Source organism: Astatotilapia calliptera, chromosome 13 (assembly GCF_964374335.1).
Source record: "Astatotilapia calliptera chromosome 13, fAstCal68.1, whole genome shotgun sequence".
NCBI lineage: Eukaryota > Metazoa > Chordata > Actinopteri > Cichliformes > Cichlidae > Astatotilapia > Astatotilapia calliptera.
The window spans coordinates 20,002,457-20,022,186 of NC_137434.1; the positions used below are offsets into that span (position 1 = coordinate 20,002,457).

Genomic DNA, 19,730 nt, shown 5'->3' on the forward strand with positions numbered 1-19,730 from the left:
TAAGAGAAAACAATATATCACAGTATGAAATTCAAAAACATTTTATTATTATCGTCCCACAGCAAACCATGCTGATTTAAAAAAAAAAAAAAAACCCCTCAACAGCACTGTGGACGAACTAACCTCTAAAGCTTCCACTGTATGCTTCCAATTTATTGCACATTCTAGTTTTTGGAAAAGCAAATAACACGTTTTAGCTTATTTAAGCCTGTCACACATCAGTTTATTTTATTCACAGCTTCACTGGCATTATTGAATATCAAAAACGCCAATTAAATTGAAAAGAATATTTTGCTAAGCTTGTTATTTTTAAGCTCCTTTGTGTTGCATTTACATTTGGTAATAACCGCTTTTAAATTGTCATCACATTTTTTGTGTCTGTAGAAAAAAAATAAAAATAAAATAATAATAATTTTAGATGTTTGGTACAGTCATAAATGCGTAAGAGCTTTAGAAGTGACCTAAAACTAGCTAAGCCATCATAAAATTAAATAATAGCATCTGAATTTACAAGTCTTCACAAAAATGTACAGTTTAAAACCTGTGATGCAAATGTTAGAAAAAGATGAAGGCGCTGGAGGTGAAGTTAGCCTTGAGACTGTAATTCAGAGTAAGACAGGTTGGCCTGAGTGTTTGCCTGTTATTGTGACTACAAGCCATTATTTTATATCATCGCATCTTTGAGGATGTCAAGTCTTCTCCAAAATGTACCCTGGAAGTTCGGCGAGGTCCAGAGAGCAGAGTCAGATTCTTGAGCGTCTTCCTTGTTATGGCTTGCGTGTGCCTGTGTCGTCACTTCCTGTCCGCTGCATCAGCTGCTGCAGGAGCTCAACGTAGAGTTCGACGCGGCTGACAAGAGGAGCGTTTTTCTCAGCACGAAGCAGCTTGGAGTATACATTCTTATAGGTTTTCAGCAGCTCATCGTCCTTATTGCTGCAATAAAGATGAAAGAGTTCAAAAGGGCAGATGAAAAGGTTGCTTAAATTCACAATTAATCTCTTTTGTTCTTGTTTTTTCCTTTTTAAATACATTTCATGTAGTCATAGTAAATGTTGCTGTACCCGTATACTGTCAGGTAGGACCGCTACTTAATTATTACAATGTGATAAACAGTAAAGAGTATGATCTATTTTAGCTTTATTATATCACCTTTAAATGTTTCTTGTTTCATTAAATCCAGGAACTTTTCCCTAAAAGTTTGATCTAGTCCCAATGGGTTTCTTTTATTATTTTATGGCTGTTTTACAGCAATAGCTTCTTGCCATCTCATGATGGTAAGCAATAAGGCAGTGACATTAAAGACTGATATTAAAATAAAGGTCTGTGTAAAATTTAAGTAGATTTCCTAACCAGCTTTCATACTGGAGCTCACCTTGGTTTACGTTTCGCTGTCGTCATCAGTTTGATCACCTGCAGGAGCAGGAAGGAGAAACTGGGCTCAAATACGCCAATTAACTTCATCACTTCCTGGAGGTTCAGTCCTGCCATTGGGCCATTGGCTACGTCGGAAGACTCTGCTGACTCAGCAGAGTCTGTTTCATTCAACTATGGAACAAGAAGTAGAAGGAAAAGACTGTATGTTACCAAAGCTTTACAAATTCAGTCATTTCCACCAAGTTATTTTTACTACTCAGAAGAATTTAGCTGTAATGGGGTTACTGGGGCTTCATTAACATAATATACACTCATTCGATTTATTAAATGGTCAGAAAACACTTAGATTTTTGTTAAATAAGGAATTTGAAACTCCCTGCCTGTGCTGTATGCTTAAGTGCATAAATCACACCCCTGAGCCAGGAAAAATCCTCCATGAGCTACTGTGAAACTCACCTCTGTCTGCTCCTCCTGTAGCTCTTTATGAATCAGCTGGAAAGCATGGCGGGTTTCTGTCATGATCTCTATTGCCCCAGTCAGGCTCTTCAGCTTAGCTGTGCTGCTGTTCTGACCTGTGGACAAACAACATGAAGAATTATCAAAAGAGGCTTTGAAAAGAAACACTGTTTTTCAATTCAACCCTCATCTGACAAAAATAAAACAAAACATTGCAGCCAACATTGTGATAGTCATCATAATGAATAGCTGCGCACCTGCCATCGTAAACTCAGCAAAAGCCACCCTCTCCAGTAACGTGCGGAGCAGCTCGCAGGGTGCGTCTTTGAGGCTGAGGAATAAACTGACAGCCTTGCTGTAGTGAAGCTCTGCCAAGCTCCGATGCTGCTTTCTCAAGTGTTCATCCCCCACCTGTCACACAATTACAGCCAGAAACACAGACATCCATCAGCTCATTATACCGCTACAAGTATAAAGACAGGCAGCGTATCCCACTTCTGTTCTTTTCTAGTCAGCGTGAACGTCGTTTCCTTACCCAGAGTCACATATTTTATTTTTGGCATGCATAAAAAGCATTGAGCCAAGAAATGCCAATTATTAACACAAAGAGCATCCAAGACATTGGAAAGGAGAATGGTTTTCCACTGTTCTATAATTTTACATAACTTCCCACCTGATTGCGAAAACAGCTGTGGTACATAGAAGCCAAGCGGTGGTGGATGGTGGCGGCTCTGTACTGGTAGAGTGGCTGCCGAGCAGAGTCAGTCTGCAGGTCGCAGTACTTGAGAGACTTCATCATTGCTTCGGTCACCTCTCGCTCAATCTGGTAAGACAAACAGGAATGGATAAATAAAAAATTACTGTGTATGAAAAATAAGAAATAAAATGTACTTGTAAATGTGATGAAAATATGATTAAAACACAATATTTATTTACTTTCATGGCTGAGAAATGATGATATCAGGTATAATACAATATGATAAAAACATAAAAAACAAACAAACAACAAAACAAAGCAGATAAACAAAAATACCCCCCCCCCCAAAAAAAAAAAATCTTGTCCTTGCTTTTTTTGGCGAAATGAGGAATTCTTTCTCAGCTGCAAGTGTGAGAGATTCAGCATAGCAAGGATAAAGCTGTAAACTGAAGTGCTACCAACAAGAGTGACTAATGGACTGAAATCATTTTCCAGCCAAAGATTCACTATAATGATTATTCAAGTGGGGTGTGTGGTGTTTGCTGACCCAATTCATGCACAGTGTGTGTCCCTTTATCAGCGCAGAGCTGGTCCTGACACAAAAAGGCTACAAGTCAGACAAGTAGACCAAAGTGATCTGATAACAAAGGGAAGGTGTCCACACATGCATCATTAGCAAAAGAGGGAGAACTGCAGTGAATATAAATTGCATGTACCGTGTAAACTAGCCAAAAATATATGCAAGTACGATTTTGATATCCTTAATAATGTAAAATGTGTTAAAGCCTTAATATTCTACCTAGCTCCAAATGTGTTAAAACCCACCTGTTCCTGGGCCTTCCTGGATACTGGGGCGTAGTCCTGCAGAAGGGTGGCCAGTGTGAAGTACGTAGTGGACAATTCCCAGTTTACACTGTCCCACACTGCTGAGTGCTTCTCTCTGCTTGCCAATGCTTTCATGGCCTGCAGGTAGTAGTCTATAGCCTGAGGTAATATTGCAAAGATAGTATGATTAGGCACAGTCAAGATGCAGTGAGACAGATGGTTGAAAAAAAACAAAAAAAGCAGAGTGTTAGTAAGAACACTTAATCAAGAATTTAAGAAAACGTCAGTGTGGCACCTTGTTGTAGTAAAGAGCCTCTTCAGGTGAAAACTCTCCTCTGCCTTCATCGCCAGAGAGGTTACAGTGGGCCTGGGCACAGATTCTCATCAGCCTGCCAGTATTACACAGCAGTAAGGCTGTGTTAGTGCTGTCCCCAATGGCTTCAAAGTCCTTCATCCCTTTCTCAAAGAAGCCAAAGCTCTTTTTCCACATCTCCTGCTCTGCTGCAGACACAGACTTCTTCACTAGAAGGGGAACAGGAGAATAAAAAGGCTGGTGATATACTACAAAAAAAAGAAAAAGAAAGAATAACTCTCGCCGTACTCTTTTAAACAAACTGCATTTGCTGTAATGTAACTTACCCTCTTTCTCAGCCTGCATGGCTGCAGCCTGGTTCATGTAATAGACTCCCATCTCATTGCGTATGTTCCCCAGTCGTTTGAGAACCTGACTCAGCTGATCTGAAGTAAGATCTTTCAAAGGCTCAGAGACAAGTAGTTCATATGCTGCCTCATAGCACTTGCTGCTAACAAACAGCTGGTACTCTGGGTCCATCGCTAGGTCTGTTGCCATGCTGAAGGCTAGTAGATAGAGAATAAAAGGAATGGAATACTTTTTAGGACATTTTGCTAAACAATTTATTGTGAATGACTTTGAAGACAGTGAAATATTTAAGACACTGCACACCATAGCAGCAGGAATATCAATATACTGAATTTCTCTTTAGAGACTGACCCTGGCAGCTGCTCTCTCTGTGCAGGCTGTGCAGAATCTCCTGGTCCTCTTTGGTCTGGTAGCTGTATTCCTCCAGGTAAGCTGCTCTGTTGTTTGCATTTTGAGCCAACATCAGCTGGATGTCCCCACACAGAGACAGGCACTGGCTGTGAAACAGCAGCACATGTGGGTGCAGTGTACCGCTCACTGAACAATAGGCATCTGGAAGATGAGGGGATGGAAGAAGACAATTTTGAAGAAACTTGTCACTGTCGAGATTAAAATTAAACAACAAAGAAATGTAGTTTAAGTTTCAATTAATTGATTATGAAACAGTTAAAGAACCTCACCATAACACTGCAGAGATAGCTTGATGTAACGCAACGCTCGCCCATACTTCAGCAAGTTAGTGGCCGCATCAGAGAGGACGTAGTAGGCCTTTGAGGCTTTGAAGAAGAGTTTCAGCTTCATATGATGCTGCCAGGAGCCGGGGATCATCCCTGAGCGTGTTGTGTGCTTCGGCTCCCCTTGCAAGGGACCTGCTGCTTAAAAAGCAAGAAGACAGGAAAAGGAAGCCTCAGTGAAAACCATGTTTGTCTATATCACGTTTTCTTCTGCAGTATTATAAGTTGTTTTTACCCCTTTCAAGCAGGAGAGAGATGCCTTTCTCAGTTGCACAGGCTCCAGTAGCACTTCTGTCTTCATATTTGAGAGGGATGGGTGTGTTGGGGTCAGCAGCTGGAAGATCGCTCTCTTTCTTGATGCTGCCATCCACCGCCTTTAATCCCTGTGGATTATGTTACAGCATTACAAAACTGTATCCAATCAATTTAGTAACATATCGTTTCGACGTGTCCAAATTGACACCTAGACTTTTATACATAATGCATCTTGACCACCAACAGTCCAATAACAGATCCAGGCAGTAGCAGTTATTGTAGCCTGAAGCTGCTTGTCTGTAGCAGAGATGGGACACCGTCTACAGACATCTGACAACCTCACTTCTTTTCAAAACCACACTTTTCCCCCCCATTTTTAAACATCAGACAAACCAAACAGACACTGAGATCACTTCAGGCAGTTTAACAAAACAGTTTATAAACCAAGAGCTGCAAGAAGACTTTGATGTGTAAATGTGTGTAGGTGTATTTGCCCTTTAATATAGAAGAGAATGTCAAACTTTTTGAAAAGTCACATTTTTTTTGCACTGCAGGCAAACAAACATTCACATTAAACATTTAGAAAGTCACCTTAAGCACATAGCTCAGGACAAGTCTGCATCTCTCTTCCTTGTCTTGAGAAACGGGGAAAGCACAACTTGGCTGAAGAAGTTTAAAAAAGAAAAAGAAAATATTAGTTTGTATGTATATAAAGATATTTATTTCTGTACTCCACTTTCCACCATTCAGTCGATGCTAAGAAGGCTGTGGAAACTTTTACAGATTCACTCACTCTGATCTGGTGAGTGGATCTATACTTCTCCGGGACTGAGAGCTCCCCTACAGAGCGGATCACAGCCACCGCTTTGCTATCATCCTGCGGGCTGGAGCAGTTACTGTAGGAACCATCATCATCGCTGTCCTCCGTCAGATCCTCCTCTTCTTCCTCCTCCCTGTCTTCGTCACTGTAGCTGTCCTCTGAACCACCGGCCCGCAGCGACTCCCCTCCATCTTCTTCAAGAGGCTCGTCGAGCTGGAACAGCTCTGACAGCATATAGTGGGCAGAGGCAATGATCTGAGCAGACAGAAGACAGAGGAGATCAGGGCTGAAGTCAAGTTCAATCAAATCTAAGTAATGGCATACTCAGAGTTAGTCAAGTGGTTTCACATTGCATTTTCTCCACTGTCTGAATATACATACGAAAATAAGAATATCAAAGAAGAAGCAGGAGAAAGATAGTAAGGACTTAGATCCATTAATAGTTGGACAAAGTCATCTAAAATTTGCCTCTTTATACCACAAGTCCATCGCTCCACATTTTAAGAGGCTCACACTGTTAGTGTTTAGTATTAAATTTAAATATTATTTTTAACTTAAAACAGCAGCGAATAGAAAAACACTGCAAAAGCACACTTCTTCTCCCTCACAACATTCATGAAGCCTCTGCTTCTTTTAACCGTGTCTCAGTGCAGTCCTTCAGAAACACTTCCATTGTTTTTTCTACTTCCATCCATCAATTCTCTTCCGCTCATCCTTTTCAGGGTCTCGGGGGTGATGGAGCCTATCCCAGCTGTCTTAGGGCGAGAGGCAGGGTACACCTGAACAGGTGGCCAGTCTGTCGCAGGTTTTTTCTACTTCCTTTGTGTTTTATTCAACTTCTGTTGTGCTTTGTCACCTTTTGCAGCATTTTTTCTATTTTGCTGGTGTTTTCTTAAGTTGCAGTTCATTTGACCTTTCAGGGCCACCGTAAAACAACCTGTTATTAACTTGGAAAGAGTATCGACTTTCTCATTTGTCTGAAAATCTGCACCTACCTGAGGATGTCTGTCTTGATGTAGAAGTTTGACACAGTTTAGCAGCAGAGTTCTGATTGTGCCATAGTGCTTTCTGTTTTGTCGCGCGTTTAGCATCAAGTTGCTGGCCACTCTGTGTCACACACACATGAACATAAAGTTAAAACAACAAGAACACACTGACGTACTAGCATGCCCGGTAACTACTGGTTTAATTTGATTTACACCTTACAAAGCTCAACAGTTTATCAAAGGGCTATCACACAGAGACAGATGTCATTCACATCCTCATCTCAGGCCAATTTAGAAGAAATCAAACTAACATGACAGCTGTTAAACTGCACCTGGATAAAAACTGCAGTCACGTGACAACAGGCGAACTCCACACATCTATTCAACTGGTTTACACCCTGAATCTTCTCGCTGTGAGGTGTCAGTGCTATCCAAACACCCACCCCCACACTTCAAACTTTACAACCACTTTTCACAGCTGCAGGACTCCTACAACACAAGGCCGCTCGTATTGTCTGTCTTAGATACTTACTTGTATAATAATACAGCCACAGGAAGAGTGAAGGGATTCTGATATTTCTCTTCCTCAGCCTCCTCACACAGAGTTGTAAGATCATAAAGCTTCACAATGTCACTCCCACTGGCTGTGGATTTAAGAAATTACTTTAGAAAACACTTTTTCAAAATAATACAACTTTTAGATCATTCCTGCTCACTTTCCCCCCCACCTTTGAAAAGCCAGTACGTGTGACCCTCCTTAGTGCAGTTGGACTTCAGGAAAGAAAGGACATTTTGGGCGATGTCTTTCACGACTCTCGTGGAGAAAGTCGAGTTCTCCAGATGAGGGATGTCCTCTGTTTTTATCATCTCGTATTTCTGAAGTAAAAATCAAAAACAATGAGAAAATTTCCCACCATGAGCACCACAGCACAAACTGCTGATGCTCACAATACTTGTTGTTTTATTTATTTATTTATTTTTCCCACAAGCAAAGAAAAACTTTATCCTAATTAATATGCAAATTGTTTCAGTAAGGATTACCACCATTTAATTGGATCACCAATTGCATATGGGAGAACCTCTTGCGTAAGCATGAAGTTGAACTATGTATTCCTCTCACTATATTACATTCACACATATCCTTTTAATTAAACCAATTAGCTCACATTTAACAGATTTTTCATTCCAACATGTTTGTCTTTTAATGTGAAATCGTTTTGAACTTGTAGACTAAGTCTAAGGGCAATTTTTCCCCTGATTTAAAAAACTAATTTATGCAGAGATTTGCTCCAAAAACTAATTGGATCATATATGCTGTACACACTGCTCTTTAGTGAAACTTGGTGGAAACATCGACCAAGTGCATTACATACAGGCACAGGCACTGCCTAGGCTTGTGGTTCGTGTTTTACTCCCCAATGACATTTGCAGCTTAGACCTGACACACAAAATGAACTTAATTAATGAACATGTGTTATTGATTAAAAGAAGCCATAAGCCTGCTGATTGTTAAGCTGTGGAGGCCTTCTTAAATTAAATCTCAAAAGGACAAGCAGGATTTTATTTACCACTGCACCCTTAATGTCTCTTGTGCTGTTGTATTATATTCTTACATACAGTATAGAACAATTTCAAATATCTCTGCGCAGCGAGTTACAGTCTCCTCCTTCTGGATGAAGCCTTATAGTCCCAAATTCTCAAAAACACATTATGCAAATAGCTTTATTCCAGCAGCCACCACTCAGATGAACAAATCAATATTAAAATTGTAAGTACCAAGTACCATCATCTTATCTAATGATTTTCTATTAGGCATGGCTACTGTATGAAATATTTTAGCTTACCTGAACAATGCCATTAACGTGAAAACACATGACAAGTTCTGGGACGTTACACATCAGATTATCAAGCCAGTAGTCGATACCTGTCAGAATGTTGATTGGTTTATTGTTGTCCCTGAAAAAAAACAAAAACAAAACACAGAGTTCGATGTTTGAGACTGAGCAGGAAGGATGTAGCAGGATGAATCCAATGATGCTGGTTCACCTCTTAAAGTCAGTTATCCTAAATTAAAAGATGACTCTAGGAACAATATTTACATGCTATGATGCCCTACATCAGCAGTCTCCAACCTTTTATGTGCCACGGACCGGTTTATGCCCGACAATATTTTCACGGACCGGCCTTTAAGGTGTCGCGGATAAATACAACAAAATAAAACTAGTACTGGTACCGAAAAAAAGAAGATTTATTCATAACACACATGAAAAGACCCAGGAAAGCTGAGTTAACGATAAAAACGGTAACAAAATAACGCTGAAAACCGATAAAAACCCTGAAAACCACACATTTCACACCTGAGCCTCAACTCTCGCGGCCCGGTACCAAACGAGTCATGGACCGGTACCGGTCCGAGGCCCGGGGGTTGGGGACCGCTGCCCTACATAATGTATGCCAACCTATTACATAACTGTTTCATTATGTCATAAGAATAATTTAACATTATGTTGGTGAGACAAATACCCAGAAGGAGCTAAAAGAATCAAATTGAAATACAATTAAAATGCATGACTGCACTGTCATTTAGCTCCTAACGAGTGCTAATTTCAGATCCTGGGTAAGAACCAATGAATTAAAATCCTACCTGAGTCTCAGACTGACGGCAGGATAACGACCACCACCGAAAATAGGCATGTTGGACCCAACCAACATGTGTATGTCTTCAAAAGTCCACATGATGTTTCGTACAAAGTCATTTCTTAAACCCTGTCATGCAAGGGACATCAAAGTGTAAAAAAATAAAAAATAAAAAATCAGAAGATACATGTAGACACAGGGCATGTGCTTTTAGCTGTAGTATTATACTATTAAGGAAGGATGAAAAGATTGTGTTACCTGGCCGTTCTCTCCTTCGTTGAAGATTGTCGGGAGGTTTTGCTCTTTAGGAACAGAGGTCACCTGGCCCAAAGCAAAACTGCTGTCGACGGTAACACTTTCCTGCACATTTAACAGCACACTTCATTTTTATTTCATCTCATGTGACACAAAATACTTTTGAATGTGGAACAAATACAAAATTTAATTCCAGAGATGACTAAAAGCTTAACTTACCTGTTTGGGAGCTTCTGATTCTTCTGCATTAGACGTGCTAGTGAAGGCTGTAGGCCATGAAGAGCTGAACTCATCAGCACCACTGTCCTCCTCTCCTTCATTCAGGCCATCTGATTGAGGCTCAGCAGCCCCATCACCATTTATACTGCAAGAAACAAAACAATAACGAAAACAAAAAAGTTGTTTTACTATCAGATTGAAGAATAACTCTCGTTCAACTCCAGCATTTATTCGAGCAAAGCCAACTCCTCACCTATAATAGAGAAACTTTGACAGGATTGCTTTTTGATACCAGTGCTCTTTACTCTTCTTTTTTCTCTGCCACTTCTGATCTATTAGCCGCTGGTAAAACTCCTTCAGCCATGTCCAGTCTCCTGTCTACAACACATAAGTTGCATTGAGAGTTAAATAATATATTCACTTAACAGTTACTACCATGATTAATAACAATAATAATAATTTTAATATTGGTACTAGCCAATATTCACTTCAGCATATTGTCAAAAAAATAAAAATAAAAATTGCATTTACACATTTCAGTGGGCGAAACTAATCTGTTGTGTCACATCAATTTTGCACAGGGTGAAATGTTCTCAATGTTTTTACTAAATCTAAAACATCAGTTTTAGAGTTCTGTAAAAATGTATTTTCTCTGAAACAGGAACAGGAAATAAATAACACAAAAATAAATAAATCAATCACTGGAAAAATATCCATTGGGACTCCCTATTCATCAAGCTTTTATGTTAAACATTGATAGATGCCCCTTACTTCACAGTTAAAATTAATAATGGAGGCAATATCCTCTTGATTTTAAAAAGTGTCGCTCGGCTGTACCTGAGAGGATCTCATGAAAAGCTCTTGAATGTCCAGCTCATCTAAAAGCAAAGTCCTCCCCACACGATGAACTGCCATACTCAGATGGGACTTGCTGTAGGGAATTTTCAAAAGCTTCTTGATGTTCTGAAGGTAAAAAAAGAATTCTGTTAACATCAACTGCATGCCTCTGAAGCTAACAAAGAAATAGCTCTGCAGCAGCTCCACAAACCTCTGAGTCTGAAACCACATCAACATCATCTCCGATGCAGTCGATGAACTCGTACGCCATCCCAAAACTGCAAAAGAAGAAAAACAGTTTACTCAATACAAACTAACTGCATAGCAATAATTAAAGTCTTCGTCTTCAAGCGTATCCATAATTTACCCACTCACATCCTAAATGAAAGTGCAGCAGCTTGGGGGGTTTTAGTACTTTGAATTATGTAGTGAAAAGTCCTCCACTGTGAGTTTGAACCAACTATGCTATACTCCATTCCACACCTCGTTTATTGCGGATAGAGTATCAGTCTTCATGGGTCTCCACAAGTGCATAAGGACCAGTAACACAGGTGATCTGCTAAGCAGATTTTCACAATTAGGAAAAGAATATCTGCTGCTAATAGAAACTTTACCTAGTTTCTTCTCTCATCCAGACATAGTCGCAACATCTCGAAGAAATAGAACTGAATGTATTAAAGCTGCATATCCTCATAAATGTAATCTTGAGAAGTAAACCATTTTTTTTAAATAAGGTAATAAGATATAACTAACATTTTTTTCTTAATTTCTTGTTTCTTATGATTTCATTCAGACACACCCACACCAGTGGTGGTGAAAGCCAAAGTATACATTGGGCATTTGCATTGTCCAGTGTGTACCTATCCATAATTTTAACTGCATTTGGTTCTGACTCATGCTGTGCCCTCTTTAGTTATTTTTGCCATATAGTTAACCATTTCGCAAATTACATTTAAGCAAAAGATTTAATACTTGGTGTAATGATAAAAGTGGTGCCTATCTACCTCAGTCATGAGCTCGACACCAATTCAAATTCAATCTTTCCCATAAAAACTAAACCCGTGCCCCCTTTTCTAAATTATACCTGGAAAAGGGCTTGCTCTTGCTGCTAGATCCTAATATAGTGGTCCCAGCGCTGCCCAGCTGGGGGTTTTCTCTCAGCCAGTTGGCAGGAGGTAGCTTCAAGTCGGTCTTTTCCTGCAGGAGGGCATAGCTGGTAGGTGGTGGGGCTGCGCAGTACTTGACCACAGCACGGCTTTTTATTTCACTGCTGCCTGAGCATATTGAGGATTCCTAAAAATAACAATATCAAGCTTGTGAGAATGAATGGACAGCACTGACAGAGTAACATTTAAATAAGGATATGTCTGGCAGTTGATTATCATGAGTATAGTATGCACACTGATGTTCTTCTGTCAGCTGCACCCTTTTAGGATCACCACAGTGGATCGTCTGCCTCCTTTCAACCCATCTGTACCATTATACTCTGTCAAACCAACTCTCTGCATTTCCTCCTTTACTGCTTCCACAAATCTCATTGGTTGTCTTTTTTCCTCCAGCTCCATATTTAACATCTTTTGCCCAGTAAATCCACTATCTCTCTCCTGCAAATGCCCAAATGCCCTTTTTGTCAGTGTCGCGGTCTCCAAACCATATATCACAGTAGGTTTGTAGGCCTTTTTGATGTCCTTTTATCACTAATCACACCTGGAACTCCTCTTCACCCACTCCACCCTGTTTGCACTCACTTCTTCAATGCTCTTGTGTACTGTCCGTTACTTGATGATGATGACCCCAGGCATATGGAATCCTTTACCTTCACTACTTCTACTCCTTTCATCTACACTGTCTCGCTCCCCTGTCACCTGTCTCGCTCTTATTCACTCACATGTATTATGTCTTGCTTTTCTTGACCTTCATTCTTCTCTCCAGAGCATTCATCCACCTCATCAGGCTCTCCTTCACCTGCTTCCCACTCTCACTAAAGTTATAGGATGTTTACAGATGGCACTATAAATCCACTGTAGCCTAACTCAACATTAGCACTTCAAATACTAATTAAAGAGTGTTATACATGACAACATACTACATACTAGATGGTAGATTATCCTTGCAGACTAGTTACTTACATGTTTACTGTTGTCTCCAGTGCAGGTAGGACCACTGACTTCTTCCTTTGCATTATCCAAGGGGGTGCAAGGCTCTCCGTCTCCAGCTGATGCGCTCATACTGGACATACAAAGATCTAATTCACCAAACAACTCCGATTTAATAAACAAATAACATGTCCATGGCTTCGACAAGCCGTGGACCGTCTATACATCAGTCGAATAACGAATGAGGTAAGTCAACATGTTGGCAAAGTTAGTTAGCTTGACAAGCTAGCTCCTCGATAAAGAAACCCTGGCACGTAAAGCTGTAAAATGGAAGTTTCACTAGACTAATTAAACCTAAACGACACGAAGGCGAACAGTTTTCCTTGCTTTGTAAACGACTAATGTTTAGCTCTTAGCTCCGTGACTACTTACACAAGCCTGTAGCCTGCAGCCAGTCTATTGACAGAGCAGTCGCAAGCGCTAGCAATAAGCCAACAACAACTTCCTGTTTCAAGGCAAAAAGAGTTACAAAACTAATTTTATCAGTTGTTTCGAAGAATAAAACTTTTCAATAATAATAACATCTTTACATTTACATTTTAAAGCTATAACTTTAGATATTTGTTTTAGTAAAGGAAAAATATTTTATCTGAAACGATTTATTGTGAAAAATAGATGAACCGGAAGTGTTTTCATAAGTTCTTTCTGGAAAAGTGGAGCACATTCTTCTGATACCTTTTATTCTGAAATTCCCTGTTCACACCATTGTTTTTAATTTAACGTGAGCTTTGCATGTGGTGTGACTTTTCTCTTTTTAAACAATTTGATTCAGTGTGAGGTACGCAAACAATTCCAGTGCAATTCTGTTCAGGTATTTAGCTGTTAAAAACCTGTAAAAAGTTGTGATACTTTTTTAAATATGTAAAAAAGCATCTCAAACAAAAGCATTTAGGTGCAGGGATATTTTTATAAATTATGAGATGATAAGTCATGAAAATATTAGCAGTGGAGGGACAATTTAAGCATCTAAGTAATTATTATATTCGAGTACTAATGTTTCTGCTGTCCATAATATAATATAATATAATATAATATAATATAATATAATATAATATAATATAATATAATATAATATAATAGGGATCCTTGTAAGAATGTCTAGCCAGTAGTGGAATGTCAAGCTGGTGAGTGAAAAGGGAGGAGCTGTGAAACTTTGCTGAGTGCATTTAATTCCTGCGTGGATGACACAGACTTCATGTGAGGGCAGAAGACGCTGTGATCCAGCTGCTTTAGTATAGTCTATACTGGATGCGCAAACGTGACAGGTTTTTCCTTAAAGTGTCCATTATAATGGGAAGTTGGAAGAATCACGTGCGCCAAGGGCTGCAGCATAGAGACCACAGAGAAAAGCTCCCCTTTGTTGGCGTTTTCACAAGCTGTAAGATTAACTTTTCTCTGCCTCTCTTGATGCTGTCCTCTCTATCAGAGCCTAAGGACGTCTGCCTGTTTTCTTTTAGTGTCTCAGCTGGAGGAACGCTTTGAACTTCGCGACGAGATTTTGGCTGATGTTCAGTCTCAGAGGTTAGAAATGCAGAATTTAACTTACCCTACATCTGGCGTTTGCGCTGATCGGTTTGTCCTCTGCTTGATTTTTTTTTTTTTGTAAAGTATTTTAAATCTGCTCACTTGTTTTTATTTTCAGTTTAGAAAGACATGGAGTTGAGGTTGGGGGAAACGCCACACTGCTTCGACTCCGGCTGAGAGAGAGTGAGCACCTGGTAGATAAGGTGGGTTAAATGAGGAGTAATCCAATGATTAAACGCCCCAGCGGCTCAAACTTTCTACTACAGGGAAGACGTTTACGTAAAATGCAGAGCAGCATATTTGCACTGATATGCATGAACACCACATCTCACAATATGAAACAACTTTCAGAGCATTTGACCTTTATTTTAAAAAATGAATAAATAAATAAACATTCATTATTGCAACTGGTTCAGAGGAGTGGAGAAAATACTTTAATAATCATCTTTAATGGGTGTGTGCTGTTGTCTGCTTTTGATCTGGGTCACTTCACCCTTTGTTTTGCCTACCCAGTTATCTCAAACTGTCTCCGACCTTACCACCGTCCTCCATCTCAAAGAAGATGAAGTACAGTACTGGCAATCACGGTAATTCAAATACCTTGGTTAGTACTGACTATGATTCCAAGATTAAAAAAACACACTAGGTGACACAGACAATGTAAAAGCAACACATGATGGACCAGATTGAGGAAAGTGTTAATTCACGGTATATTTCAGATCTAGTAAAGGTATTTTTCAAATTGAGTTTCCCCATAATTAGTCAATATGTTGCCAATTAATCCTAGAGTAGTAAACAGTTAATTTGGTCATATAATAAATTTATTTTATATTCGTAGGAATACTGAACCACTGAAATAAAGAAGTATAATTTTCCAGGTTAGGCCGATTGTTGGGATTTTGTATTCAGAATATAAGGGATCAGTTCGTCACCATTATAATACTTTGCTGTTACAGTGTGTCTCAGTTCCATCAAGAGGCACTTACTCTGGCTAAAGGGAGTAACACCCTGAAGGAAGCCCTTTCAGAATATGAGTTCACCATAGAGTGTCAATCCAAAGAGTTAGCAGCCCTGCGTGTGGATCAGCAGTGCCTAAAGGAAGCTCTTGCAGATGCACTGAGAGAGAAAGAACGGCTATTACAGCGATGGATGGAGGAGAAAATAAAGGAAGCGGACAGGCTGAATAATTACAACATCACTCAGGCAAGGTGAGATAATGAGTTCAGGAGTTTCTGTGTGACTTGCAAAGCTCAAAAGTTTAAATATGTTAACTTTATATGATAGCATGGTCACACTTTAAAGCTTAAAAGTTGTCTGGGACTGCTCCCTTTTACCAGGTGGCAACATTTGACCAAACATCTGAAGAAGCACCTCCAGAAAGGTGTGGGGAAAGAGCATGAGCCCACGCCGACCAATTCTTCAAGTGATGCAGCACAGTCTACATCAGCCATTCAGAGTAAGAATCTGCATATAGATATTAACACACATTAGATGCAAACAAATGGCTGACTTTTAGGCCGTCCTTTTTGCTCTTTAAATTAAGAAGCTTTAGGTCGTAGGTTAAAGACAAGTGTGCTAATGAAAAAATGAGACAATAGTGCAAAATGATATTTTTTTGTTTGTTTGCTTTTAACCATCTAACTAGATAGCAGTGGCAACTTCATAAGAGTTACAGTACATGAAGTACTGAATATGAACTCTTGGACCCAGCTACTAATAAAACCTAATGGTAGTTAAGGATTTAATAGGAAATTCATATGCAACCACTTTGATATAATGCTATTTTTGAGCAAGATTTTTTTTCCAATTCAATTTATTTATATAGCACTCTTCACAGCATAAAAACTACAAAGTCCTTCACAGTAAAATAAAAACAGGTAAACAAAAAAAATAGCACAATCAAACATTCAGCACAAATCTAATTAAAAGCCAGTCTAAATAAATGAGTCTTAAGCTGCTTTTTAAAAGAATAAATGCAATCAATGCAATGTAATGATGGAGGGAGAGCATTCCACAACCTGGAGGCCACCGCTCTAAAAGATCTCTCTCCTCTGGTCTTAAAACGTGTTCGTGGGACTAGCAGCAGCCTTTGATTAGATGATCTCAGGCTGCGAGAGGGAGCGTGGGGTTCTAACAGATCAGAAATGTAGGCAGGGGCATCACAATTCAAAGCTTTAAAAGTCAGTACCAAGATTTTAAAATGAATTCTAAAATGTATGAATGTTGCAATAATAGCGAATACATTAAAGTCTTTTTTTCCCCCACCACTTTAATCTACAGCTCAAGACCTTTAATTCAATGTTTGGTCAAAAGAATCAGTGGTAATTGTTTTGTGTCTGCCTATCTTGTCCTCAGGGATCAATAATCCAACAGATATGCACAGTGGACTCCCAGACCAGTGTCACATCTCAGGTCCACCACAGGCCTAATATTCCCTTCAGATCGCAGGGAGAACACTTTTTTTCTCCCCAGTGCTTATAGATGAAATGATGACATAAATAATGAAAATGTAGTTGGTTTTTCTTTGCAAATGTTAGGACAAATTGCTCACATGGATCTATTTTTATTATTTATCTAAAAATATATTTAAAGATCCACTATACTATGCAAATTTGTTTGTGACGTATAGTTAGAGTGCCTAGTTTCACATCACAAGTCACCCTGAAGTTTAGCTGATCACATGTGGACATCATCTTCATGATCAATGCATCAAACCCTTCCGGTTCTACGATTATTATTCTTTTAATCAGTTAACCTTTGAAACAACTTCATATAGTTTTCAGTTGTTGTTTTTTTTTTTTTAACATTTTAATTACTGTTCAACGAATTAAACATTTAGTAATTTTGAAAAATCAAGCTCAGTGTTAGTTTACTGCACACTCTTGTATGTAATTATGTGTTACTGTCTTCTTTATCACCTGTAAAAGAAAATAAAGAGACTTTTTTTTTTTTTAAATCCCCTCTCCTGAACAAAGACTATTATTTTAAACATTGCATGTTGTATTCCTTAACTGATTAAATACTAAGAATTTCATTGTGGTGTATTTCTCATTCTGTTTGATTACAAATCTGAAATATTTCAAAATGTTTTGGGGTTGTTTTTTGTTTTGTTTTAATCATCAGAATTCAGTTTCTGATCTCTAGGATCTGATTGCAGTTTGTTTGCTGCCTGTTTCCATGGTCACCAGTGTTGGCATTAGTAGTTAAGTTGCACAGTTTGTGGAGTGCGTGTTTGGTTTTACTGATTGTGGTCTAAACACCTCAAGCTGTAGTGGAAAAATGGTAAAAGGCGGAAAGCGTCATTTTTCAGTGAGCACTGATTGCAAATGGGTAAGAAGTCTTCATTTCATTGGTTTAATTAAATCATAGCATTCTAAACCTAGATGTGTAATTAGGTTTTCTTTCATTTTGTTCCCAGTTTGCTCATCCAGGTTTATCAGAAAATGAGACAAAGACTGGAGAGAACTGTACAAGCACTGGGATCATGCTGACTCAAGTGAAGTCATCGTTGCCTCAGGCTTTAAACTTTCAACGCTATCCTAAATGGAAAAGTCAGCAGGTGTGTATGTAGATAAGGCATGGCCTTACTGCTTTTGATATCATAGTCACTGCCAGTGGCCTTGATAGTTTTTCTTGGACTTGCTATCACAGTTCTGTATTTAGTTGCTCTCCCAGTATGAGTTTTATGGGTTAACTTGCAGAAATCCAGAGAGTATCCCTTCTCAGACCATGACAACAAGCACGCCTTAAAAGACGACGTCATTGTATTCTCTCATGTAAGTATGTAGTGAAAGGTTCAAGGTTTTGCTGAACACAAGATTCACCACATTATACCTTTAAAAGGGGACCGTGTCTATTCTATGTTGATGTACTTCAGAGTGTGGGAAGAAGGAAGTGTCTTGATGATCGCAGACAGCATATCTCCCGTTTCTGCCTGTGCCATGGTGGAACTGACAATAGCACCAAAGAGACTCGAGGGAACGCCACAGCCTACCAGAGTGACTTCATAGTGAAGGAGGTTGTTGATTCTGCATCCAGAAACCGGCGCTTCCCTCACAACCACAGGCAGAAGTCTGCAGAGGCAGCTTTGGCACAGGCGGGGGAGACGTTTATGTGGTTCGGACGAGACGATTCTGACCAGTCTGACACCCTGCAAGTGCTGGCAGCTACCAACTGCTCAACACCATCCAAGCCTTAAGATATTCTTACATTTAATGCCCAGATGGCATCATTAGGGGGCCATAGCATGCACAGAGCTTCCTTCACTTGCATATGAGCTGTAATCCATTAAAAATTGTGAACCAAGATTTATCCCACAGCATACTCAATATCAAATGTTCCAAGATTGGAAAAAGCATTAACATAGTTTAAGTAACATTTATTGCATAGAAACTATGCAAAGTGATTACTTTCAAAGTTTAGAACCTGCAAAAACTACTTCAATACTTTTGCTAGTACTTAAGTGATTTTATCTCTGTATTTCTAATATTGTAAGGCTGGTGATAAAATGATCAGAATCAATGGCAGGTACTTTTTGTATCTCAACTGTTGAGAGTTCAGTCAGCCTCAGGCAGAAGAATGAACTATCAGCTAATGTTGACTCTATTAAATGTGCCAAAGTTGCTACAAACATTTCATAAACGCAATATAGCAATGTAGCACAATGTTATTTGAACTCAAGTTAGCATAAGCTGAGTTAACGTAGCTATGGATGCATCTGAACATCAGTGTGCACAGGCCTGATTTGAGTGCCACTATTAGTCTACGTGAGGACTGTTGGTGGTTCACAGTTTTGCCAGCAGAGGGCAGCAGGGTTACATGAGCCATTTGGCCTGCCTAGCCAGTGAGTTGTTCATTGTTCAAGGGCCAAGTTGTATGAAAAATGTAATAGCCACAAAACCCCTGTGTAATATGCATGTTCTGTGAGAGAAAATGTGGGAGGGGGGGGGGAGGAATAATTAGAAAAATGATCCTGCTATTTTTATTCAATACATATCAACATGGAGATATTCAATTAGAGCATGCGAAATAAATTAAGTTTGATTTGAGTCATAATGCATGGGCTTGTTTCACCCCAGGGGATGAAAAGGATGGATATGTGTGTGTGCAGCCCATAAAGAGAGAGGAGGAAGCGTGGGAGCCAATGACAGCGAGCACTGCTCAGAGAAAAGCACTTAAGTGAAGAGTGTCCCCGACCACTCTCTCCAATAGCTGATGTTTTCTCCAGAGCATGCTCTGACCAGCTGCTTTCTTTCTTTAAATACTCACCGGGGAGATGGATTTTTCTCACAAGC

The 19,730-nt window shown here is 39.4% G+C and overlaps 3 protein-coding genes across 6 annotated transcripts; 2 read left to right on the top strand and 1 right to left on the bottom strand.

Annotated features, from left to right (window-relative positions):
* Positions 1-25: 25 nt before the first annotated feature.
* On the bottom strand, positions 26-14,617 carry edrf1 (erythroid differentiation regulatory factor 1). Of its 4 annotated transcripts, XM_080287978.1 has the most exons (26): positions 14,459-14,617; positions 12,886-12,985; positions 11,841-12,049; positions 10,968-11,034; positions 10,757-10,882; positions 10,173-10,297; positions 9,920-10,064; positions 9,704-9,805; positions 9,453-9,574; positions 8,653-8,764; positions 7,537-7,684; positions 7,341-7,452; positions 6,818-6,929; positions 5,796-6,077; positions 5,594-5,665; positions 4,983-5,130; positions 4,694-4,885; positions 4,365-4,565; positions 3,992-4,210; positions 3,648-3,874; positions 3,353-3,511; positions 2,504-2,653; positions 2,088-2,241; positions 1,831-1,946; positions 1,373-1,545; positions 26-933 (listed from the first exon to the last, which is right to left on the bottom strand). In XM_080287978.1, the coding sequence occupies exons 2-26, from the start codon at positions 12,982-12,984 to the stop codon at positions 768-770; spliced, it is 3,738 nt and encodes a 1,245-aa protein (XP_080144104.1). In that variant the 5' UTR covers position 12,985; positions 14,459-14,617; the 3' UTR covers positions 26-767. The 4 variants fall into 4 exon arrangements, with proteins under 4 accessions (XP_080144104.1, XP_080144102.1, XP_080144103.1 ...); XM_080287976.1 differs by having other exon boundaries at positions 3,648-4,210; XM_080287977.1 differs by lacking the exon at positions 14,459-14,617 and adding an exon at positions 13,285-13,339 and having other exon boundaries at positions 3,648-4,210.
* On the top strand, positions 14,013-17,392 carry LOC113035003 (autophagy-related protein 16-1). Its single transcript, XM_026190228.2, has 7 exons — positions 14,013-14,290; positions 14,370-14,433; positions 14,555-14,639; positions 14,950-15,023; positions 15,393-15,644; positions 15,774-15,892; positions 16,792-17,392. Exons 1-7 carry the CDS (start codon positions 14,161-14,163, stop codon positions 16,863-16,865), a joined length of 798 nt encoding a protein of 265 aa, XP_026046013.1. The 5' UTR covers positions 14,013-14,160; the 3' UTR covers positions 16,866-17,392.
* Positions 17,393-17,605: 213 nt separating this feature from the next.
* Positions 17,606-19,484, top strand: tex36 (testis expressed 36). Its single transcript, XM_026190897.2, has 4 exons — positions 17,606-17,766; positions 17,855-17,995; positions 18,138-18,212; positions 18,314-19,484. The coding sequence occupies exons 1-4, from the start codon at positions 17,716-17,718 to the stop codon at positions 18,632-18,634; spliced, it is 588 nt and encodes a 195-aa protein (XP_026046682.1). The 5' UTR covers positions 17,606-17,715; the 3' UTR covers positions 18,635-19,484.
* The last annotated feature ends 246 nt before the right edge of the window (positions 19,485-19,730 follow it).